This window comes from Vicia villosa, linkage group LG6 (genome assembly GCF_029867415.1).
Source record: "Vicia villosa cultivar HV-30 ecotype Madison, WI linkage group LG6, Vvil1.0, whole genome shotgun sequence".
In the NCBI taxonomy this organism is placed as follows: domain Eukaryota; kingdom Viridiplantae; phylum Streptophyta; class Magnoliopsida; order Fabales; family Fabaceae; genus Vicia; species Vicia villosa.
The window spans coordinates 15,671,893-15,681,633 of record NC_081185.1 but is presented as its reverse complement, the minus strand read 5'-3'; the positions used below and the strand labels follow the sequence as shown (position 1 = coordinate 15,681,633).

The following is a 9,741-nucleotide window of genomic DNA, read 5'->3' as shown; positions in this document are numbered from 1 at the left end:
TGGTAAAAATCTTCATAAAAACAAATATCTCCTCAATGGAATGTAAAGTATGACCTGTAGCCTCAATAACTTTTGCATGTTAAGCCCAAGCTTCAAGTTAATATTGCTTGCACCTATCTCAATTTTTCATCTATTGAATAAAGATATTTTGATAGCGGTTGTTCAAGAAACATGACTAGTGAAAATATTATCCGAAGAATATCAAACCTTATTCCAAATGTTATGTTACTTTTGGCGATGGTTCTAAAAGAAAATTTATTAGAAAGGTTCATTTGAACTATCCTAGTCTTCCTTGTCTTAATGATGTGTTATTGGTTGGTGGTTTTACTTCTAATCTCATCATCATTAGTAAATTATGAGATCAGGATTAAAGCATTAAGTTTAATAGAGAAGAATGCATTGTTACAAATAAATAACATATTTAACTCATGAAAGGGTTCTAGATATACAGACAAGTGCTACATGTGGTCACCTGTAACAACCTGTGCCCCCCGCAAGGCAATCCCGACACTGTCACCTCACGATCTTCTTTATCCCCCTCTCTAGTAAAGTTTTTGCCTTTCCCCTGTACCCTGGGGTTCAAGTAAATTTTTTTGTAACAGCCCGGGCCCCCCGCAAGGCAATCCCGACACTGTCACCTCACGATCTTCTTTAACCCCCCTCTATAGTAAAGTTTTTTCCTTTCATGGGAATCGAACCATGTACCCTGGGGTTAAAGTACATGTTCAATCTATTCCCACTATCAATTGAGCTAGTAGCTCAGTTGGTAGTGGGAATGGATTAAACATGTATTTGAACCCCAGGGTGTAACACCCGTATATTTTAATTTCTAATTTAATTGGAAATTTGATTAATAATTAGAATTATTGGTGGTTTGTGGAATTTAATTGGAAAAGAAGGGTTTATGGTGTTAGGCCATGTGTGATGTTAAGGAATGAGAGGGGTGTTATGTTAGTAAAGGCCCTATTCTAATTAAAGGTTATTTTATAAAATAATAAGGAATTGGGAAGAAAGGAAGGGAACGTGAAAAGATTTTGGAAAAAGGGAGAACATGAAAGAACTGGAGGATTTGGAACACGAAGAACGTGAAAGAGGAGCAGTAGAGGGAGAGACCAATCAAGAACTTTTGGCTAAGGTAAGGGGGGACTCTCCGGTTAACATTTCTTATCGTGTTTTTGGATGATAACATTGATTAGGAATATTGTCTAGGTCAATTGGATTATATATTAGGTTTAGAGATGTTATAATTGATGAAATTGTATGAATTGATAAACTTTGTATGACTTGATGATGTTATTATGATAATAGATGCAAATTGTATGCTAAAAGTGTGTTATAATATGTGTTGACTGGCTGTATGTAAAATCTTGTCGATTGGAATCGTTTTGGTCAGGGTTTGGTGGAATTGGGATAAAACTCGTATGTTGTTTTCTGCGAATGGGGGTTTTGTGAAATCTCCAGTTCGCGCCACGTCCAAGGGTTGGCGCCGCGAACTGCTTGGCAGAAAGGTCAAGGAAATTTGATTCGCTCAGTTCACGCTGTGAACCTTGTTTGCGCCGCGTGCTGTTAGTGATAGATGTTTTGGAAAAATTTTAAAGATGCATAACTTTCAAACCGTAAACCTGTTTTTAGTGTCGTTTCGAGTGTGACGCACCTTATGAAATAATCTATCTATTTATATGATGAGATGAGGTATAACTTAATTATTTTAAACTATGATTTAATTTCTTGTTGAAGGATGTATTTTACATATATGTGATGAGATGTGTTAATACATGCTATGTTTAAAATATGAGTCATATGATGATTTGTTTAATTGGATGGTGAAGTTTATAAAATACTCTATGCGAGGATATGAGTAAGATGTGAATATTTTGTTAGTGTGATGGATGATGTATTGTTGACATATGTGATGAAATGTGACAATATAAGATGTGTTTGAAAACATGATTATGTGAAGTGATGATTGTTGAGAATTGTATAATGATGATTGTTTTGTTTGGATGATGTGAATACATGTATGCTCCTTATGAATGATGATGAGGAGGATTGATGCGGATACATGTATGTTCTTAATGATGATGATGATTTATTGTATTTGAATGATGCTAATGTATATAAACATACTTTGATGATGATGATGATGATGGTTTAAGTATTGGATGATGTTACTCATAAACTTGACGATGCTATAAGCATGTTTGTTTGCATTCATTCATAATCATATGTTGATGGCTGAATCCAGATGATGTTGTGGATTCAGTGAAGGGCATAATTCCCATTGTGTGGAATTTGTGCTGGCAGGGCCGTATCTTGATGATGTTGGATCGGTCGGTGGGTTATTCTCATTAATGATGTTTGGTACCACATGCATAGTGTCAGTTCATTCATATGCATGATTTTATAACATGATTGAATGTGTTTAAGTGTTATGAATTGATGATGTGTTGGTTGCGTGTTTGTTGAATTGTCTGAATATAATACGATTGGGTGAATGATATAACTATGATGTGTTATTATTTATGATGCAATAAAATCTGTTAATTGCGATGAGACTCACCCTTACTTGTTGTTATTTCAGATTGAAGATAGCGGCGTTCGACTTGGTGAGGATTAGCTCATAAGTCAGTGTGTTAGTATAGCGTCAGGTGTCATGCTCTGATATTGTAATACTGGGGGAACGCTAGTTTAGAGTTTATGATGATACTCTATTTTGTTGTTATCGGATTAATTTTGTGAGATATTGCATAGATGATGTTATGCTTATCCGTTGATTAATTTCTGCTGTGTAGAAATATGATTTTGTTAAATTGATGATTCGTTCCTAAGTGCAGCATGACAATTGATTTATGATAAATTGGTTTAAATTGAATTGTGACACCCTTGTTTTTACGTTTTACTCTGATATAATTATTTAAATTGCCACGGGGTTTAGAAGGGTGTTACAATAGTGGTATCAGAGAAGGTCGGTCCGTCCGGCCAATTGTCGAGTCAGTTGAGTTGTGCAACAGTTGAATATTGTCGGCGTATTATCCCTTGGTACGTGACATGTGAGTGAATCACTGTCGGTACTTGTTTGTTTTGTTGCAGGAGTTGGTTTGAGCGAAGTGGGGGAGAAGCTTTGCTTCTCGGAAGGGGTTCAGTTGCAAGTTTGCAGGGAAGATTGCTGTCGTGATGTTTCAGAAATTGGACTTCGGCGATGGAATGTGTCGCTCAAGTTATAAGAAGTTTGGGAGCGAAGAGATATGATAAGGGGCTGTTTGGAATGTAATTGATTTGAAGATGATGAGTTTTGGAACAGAATTTCCGTAAGAAAAACGCAGGAAAGTTGTTGAATCGTTATGATACTTCGAAAATTTATAACTAGAGTTCTGGACATCTGATTTGAGTTCCGTTTGAAGCGTAGGAAAGCTAACGAGATGAAATTTGTTATAAAAATGGTTGCAGCAGCTGTAACATATTTAATTGTGACATGATGATGTTGGAAAGAGGTGAAGTTGCAGTCACGCTTATTCTTAGAACTAGACTTGTTTGTTAATACTGCACGGGATATCAGTGTCAGAGTTAAACGGATTGAAGGAATAATTAAAAGGTTTGTTGAGAAGCAATTTTAGAAATTAAGTGTACCATTGGAGGAGTCTTGGAGATATCGTATAGAGTGTCGCTGCATGATGTCGATGTTGCATTCTGGATGACGTTGGAAAATTTATATCTTGAGTTTCGAGTGTCGGATTAATGTGCCGTTTGAACCTACGAAAAGGAGAGATTATTTTCTACCTTATGAGAGAGTTATAAATAAAGTAGAGTGATCCCATGAGGAGAGATTCTGAAGTCGGCGTAAAACTTGTTGAATAGGAATGCCTACTACCGCGATTGTTTGAAGCGCAGTTGAGTAGAACATGTTGATGATGAATAAGTTGATGAGATGTTCGGTAATAAAGATGATTTGAGTGTCGATGGATTTTAGTGAGGAGTGAATTAGTAGTAAAGGTGAAATACACTTTAGAACAGTTGAAGTCGTCTTTATGACGCCAAAGCAACGACATGTATGAAAGAAGAATTGTAGACAATGGCGGAGCCAAGCCCCGGCCAGGCTGGGCAACTGCCCAGGCTATTCCTCGTATCCTCACTTTCATCACACCATACACAATCCAACATAATTTCCATGTTGCGCCGCCGCTTCCTCCATGTCTCACCCGCTCACGATGTCGGCGAGTCCCTCCACGAGTTGCCATCGAAATCCGCCCATCGCCGCCACTGGTAGTCTTGTTTTTGTCTTTCCCATTTTTTATTATTTCCACTTTGTTTGTGTTTGAACCGAAAAAGTTGTTGGTTTGTCTAGGTATTATGTTCTCGATTTAAAAGAAAGAGAGATTTCATGTCCATGTAACTCATGAATTAACATCAAAAAGATAAAAAGATATGTCCATGTAAGTCGTGAATTCACATCTAATGCAGAAAATTCAACTTTTAGTCTTGCTCGCAAGGTGTTCGATAGAATGCTTTAGTCAATTTCTCGCCTTTTTTCGCATCAATTCTTTCACTTCATGATGTTGAATTATTATTGTTGTTGATGATTGTTGTTGTTGAAGGTTGTGGTTTATGTATCGAATTGTTGTCGATGTCGTTACTATCATTTTGCAACTTTCGCACTAAATATTCGGTAAATTGTCTTAACCAAATTTCTTTTCCTTTTTCGCTTATGTTTATTACAAAATATGGTGCTGTATTGTTGTTACTGATTATTGATTTGGATGTTTGAATTAGAGCTAAATTTAGAAGCTTCTTTAAGAGTGGATGGTTTAATCCACCAGTCATGTAGTGTTGTTGGTTGAGCATTCCTTGTTTCCGGGCAAAAAATTCATCTGGGCTGACTCAGAATTTGGAGACATTTGTTAAGGAATTAGGTGTTGATGATGTTGTTGATACTCAACTAAAAATAATATTTCACATATCCCTGTTGTGGAATCCTTAGATTTATACACTTTGCTTTATTCTAGTTGATTAATTTTTCTACAATGGTTTTCTTTTTATTCCATTATCCCTGTTCATTTAATTGCAGATTTGATATTTTTAAGCTAATATGGAATGATTATATAGCACTACTACTTAAATTAACCGAGTACTATTCTAATATATTTCCCATTGATGAAATTCCCAATTTCTTATCTCCAAGTTTTTCTGATGGTTTTTATGACAGCAAACCTATTTAATGTTACATGAGAAATCAATTGGCTCAATGTCTCCTTGGTGCAGATCTACATGGTACTATTATTTTAGGTTTGAGTACACTCTAATTCTATTTTTACTTTTGGTTGAGTTGTGAACACCTACAATAGAAAATGCTAAACCATTTCCTTTATCTAGGCTTATCTTAGATTTTACCAGTGATTGTTTTGCAAATGTGATAGTTGACAAATTATAAGGAGTTTTGCAAATTTGTTCTGGTATTTCTTTATTCTATAATGCATTATTTTCATACTTGTGTTCACCAAATACTTTGAATTGTGACATAGCAATTGTTCCAAAGAAGTGTTATGTAATTGCATTCCAATTTGGTTGCTGGAAAGTCACTCCGCATGGATGTAAACTTGATTCAAGAAAGGTTGGGTTATGATTTCAGTGGAATGTGAAATCTTTTTTCTTGAGTTTCCAATTTACACACATTCTTTTAATATTAACTTTTAATAAGATATTTTGAAGTTTAATAAGAAAACTTGTAGAATCTCTTTTGAAACATTGTGATGAACACATAATGTGAATTTGCGGTCTTTAAATTTTTGCCCAGACTTCATAATTTTTCTGGCTCCGCCACTGATTGTAGAGAATTTCTAAAACCTCTTCCATGTCAAACATCTTCCATGTCTCTTTTAAGTTTTAGAAATGAGTAATGCTTGTCATATTCACAACTGAGAAACAATTTGTCTAAGTAATTTTTTTTTACTGAGAAACAAAAAAATAGATTTGGCGAGCGATGAAAGGGGAGGGATTCCCAACATTAATTTTTTTTGTGTTTGATAGTACATGCTATATTTTAACTTATCGTGAGCAAAATAGTAAATTTATTAAATAGCTTTGGTGAATCATCCAATCAATAGCTTTGGCGAGCAACTGTCTTTGTCGTGTGTAATGTGTTTAAGAGTTCCTTCTTTTTTTTCTAAGTATAGGGGTGATACCCTCTATCTTTACACTGGTGCTGCATGGCATTTATGAATCTAGTAACCGAGAGCTGGATAACCATGTGGTGGACCAGCAGGTTGAGAATGGTTTAGGACATCGTACAGAGCGAGCATATTGATAACGCCGGGTTGTCTCAGCCAAGTCGCCACCTGATCTCCAGAAGATGTAAGTCTTCCCATGTTATGCTCAGCGAATCTAAAAGGCGATCCCATTCCGTTAAGGAGTGCTTCAATAGCTCTTTTCAAAGTTCCATCACCCATCACTTTGCTGTGTTTTCCCCAACCAGTTAATATGCTGCAAAAAAGTAATTAAAATTATGATCAACACATTAATCGTCTCGTTAATCTAATCAAATGAAAACAAGGTGAAAAAATCCATACTTGACAATCTTGGGCAGTTCAGAGCCTTGAAATAAAGTCCTATGCATATTGAGTAACCAATCATGAACCATAGCACTGCCAGCACCACAAGACATCAGATGCAGATCCAAGCAAGAAATCGACCATTCGCCTTTCCACACATTTCGGCTCTTCCCTTCGATTGCAACCATTTGAGCTCCGCGCCTCTGATGTCAAAATCAATTTTATTACTATGAAAAAAAAGAGCAAATTTCTTTCAAAACTAGCAAAATTTTGGTGGCTGAACTATACCTGACCAAAGTGCCACAGCATATCTGTGAGGGCGTTATAAAACGCGGACGCAGTTGAAGAATCCATACGCATGAGTTCATTGAATAGAGTCTGAGCACTAAACCATACTTGCTCCCTATAACCCATCAACAGTCCATGAGTCACACCATACACCTGGCTATCAAACAGGCGCAGCGTGTCTAACAGCTTTGCAGCATCATCGTATGAATTGCAGCGACTGCATCGAAATCGATCAAATTATATAGTCATGCGAAAATATCAAAGCAAACGTGACAAAAGATATATAATTCAAAGAATTTACCTGCATGCATTTAGAATGGCTGAAAATGTGACAACATTTGGTTTGATGTGCAGCTCGTGCATTGTTTGGAAGAGCCAAAATATGCAGTGTAGGTCTTGGCGTCCTCTCCGAAGCTTCTTTATATGACCAGCTTTTTCAGAAGCAAGTTGCTGAAACATCTTCAAGATCCGGTCCTCCCCCGGCTTAGTCTGAAAAGCATCATCAATAAGCATAGCAGATGATTGTTCATTTGGATACTCAATGGCTTGCGTAGAACCATGAACTCCGTATTCCAAAGGTGGTGACTGTTGGCATGCATCGATAATTGAGTTGAAAGTCACAACGTTCGGCCTAATTCCCTTCTCAATCATTGTAACAAGCAACATTATCGAAGATTCCACTAAACCGTTTTTGCATAGAGCATCAACGATTGCAGAATAAAATACAACATCAACCTCCAATCTTGCCATCTTGAACTCTATATAAACATTCATAGCTTCCTGAAACATTTCAGCTTTAGTGTACACATCAATAATGGTAGAGTATGTTAGCGTATTCGGATATATATTCCGAGCCTTCATCTCCTCAAACAGTCTTTTGACTTCAGCATACATGCCATGCCTGCCATAACCAGCCAACAGAGCATTGTATGTCACGACGTCGGTTTTAATTCCACATCCGTCCATCTCTCTGCAAATATTGACAGCTTCATCAAACCTGTCTAGCTTCGCATATACTCCGACCAGTGTGTTATAGCATACTCTATCAAGACAAACAGATTGAAGCTTCATTTCTTCATATAGATGAATGGCATCTTCCAAGAGGTTAGCCTTGGCATACCCATCCATTAGTGTGCTATAAGTCACGATAGTTGGCCAAACGCGCTTGAAACACATCTCTTCGAATACCCTTCTCGCCAAATCAATCTGTCCACCCTTACATAGCGTGTCCAAATACGTGTTATAAGTAAACACATCGCGAATAATCCGCCTACCATCCATTTCTGTCAATAACTTTTGAGCCATTTCCCACATGCCCTTCGACGCGCAAACAGAAAGAAGTGAATTATAAGTAAGGCGATCCGGCCTTACACCAGCAGCTAGCATCTCATCATAATACTTAACAACCACATCAAAACTCACTTCCCCTTTCGCCCCCGCATCTATTATCGAATTGTACGTAACCAAATTGGGCACAAGGCCAAAGCCACGCATAGACATGAACAATTCGACAGCATCAGCGAAGCGCCCGTTTCGGCCATACGCGCTAATCATGGCCGAAAACGTATACACAGTCATTCCATAACCTTCGGTCCTAGATTCTCCAAACAATTCAACAGCACGATTAATCTCCCCTAACCTACCAAGAGTACCGATCATAGCACTCGTTAACTTACCTTTCGCAACCCTCCCATTTGGCTTACCCATAATAAATTCATAAACTTTCTCAGCCAACAATAACTGACCAGTATTACCAAAATCTTTAAGCATATAAATATAATCCTCAACCTCCCAAAGCCTATGTTCATTCGACATCAAAATATTATCAATATAAGCAACATTGTTACCAGCATTGTAGAGATAAGTAAGAACCTCATTGGCAGCTTCGCTGTGAGGCACTGTATTAAGTGCTGCTCTTGGCAATCCAGAATGTTTCTTTGCAGCATTCCTGGTGGACTTCCTGCCAGAAAACTCCGGAGCAAGCCTTGATCTCCTGCCACCCAAAAATGATCCCGGCGCAGACGAATATACACCTCTGCCACCACCATTGCCACCACCATGAGCAGTTATATCAGTAGCAGCAGCAGCTATAGGTGCAGCAGGCCTTGAGTTGGAATAGTCCCCAGAGGAAGAAGACCAATCATTTCTCTGGCGTTTAAGAGTATTCTGGTGATTATGATTATGATTATGATTATGCTTATGATTATGATTTTCAGAAGGTCTAGGACCAGGGACTGAGGAGTAGTTAGGTGGTGGAGTTGGCGTAGAAGCCATAGTTGAAGAAAGTCAACACAAAGATGAAAGCTTTAGGCTAAAGGGTATCCGAAAACAACAAAAAGAACAAAACTTTCAGCTTCACTACACAAGAATCAATGGCCTGTGTTGAATGAAGTGAAAAAAGCTCTGAAAATGAAAAAAAAGGGTAACTGACTTGAAGAGAAAAGAGAGAGGTTTTTGGTCGAGTTGGTGTGAAGTGAAGTGGTGAGAATGAAGAAGAATTTATAGGGGGGAAATTGAAAACATGCATTGAATCTTTGAACTTGTTTCCTTTCATGGCTTTGTGTACTTTTTCTCTGTTGTTCACTTCTATGTTGTGAAAAAACATTCTATCTTCTCCTTTGGATTTTCAGATTAAATTAATTGGATAAGGGATTTAGATAATTTAAAAATATATTTAAATGATTATAAAATGTTAATTACTAAAAAAAGTCATTCAAAATGTAATTAGTTTAAGGTGATTAAGAATATTGATTATAATATTTAGGATATGTGTCTTTTTTTATAATAATTAATTATAATAAAAATTACAAATTACGGAAAAAAATAGTCGGATATAGTTAAATTGATTTCCGATGGAAACCGTTAGATAATATTGTAGAAAACGTTATTATGATTCGACGTAAAAATAATA

At 36.9% G+C, this 9,741-nt stretch overlaps 1 protein-coding gene across 1 annotated transcript; it reads right to left on the bottom strand.

Annotated features, from left to right (window-relative positions):
* Window positions 1-5,954: 5,954 nt before the first annotated feature.
* On the bottom strand, window positions 5,955-9,418 carry LOC131611275 (pentatricopeptide repeat-containing protein GUN1, chloroplastic-like). Its single transcript, XM_058883346.1, has 4 exons — window positions 7,132-9,418; window positions 6,831-7,047; window positions 6,561-6,745; window positions 5,955-6,474 (listed from the first exon to the last, which is right to left on the bottom strand). Exons 1-4 carry the CDS (start codon window positions 9,102-9,104, stop codon window positions 6,216-6,218), a joined length of 2,634 nt encoding a protein of 877 aa, XP_058739329.1. The 5' UTR covers window positions 9,105-9,418; the 3' UTR covers window positions 5,955-6,215.
* Between the last annotated feature and the right edge of the window lie 323 nt (window positions 9,419-9,741).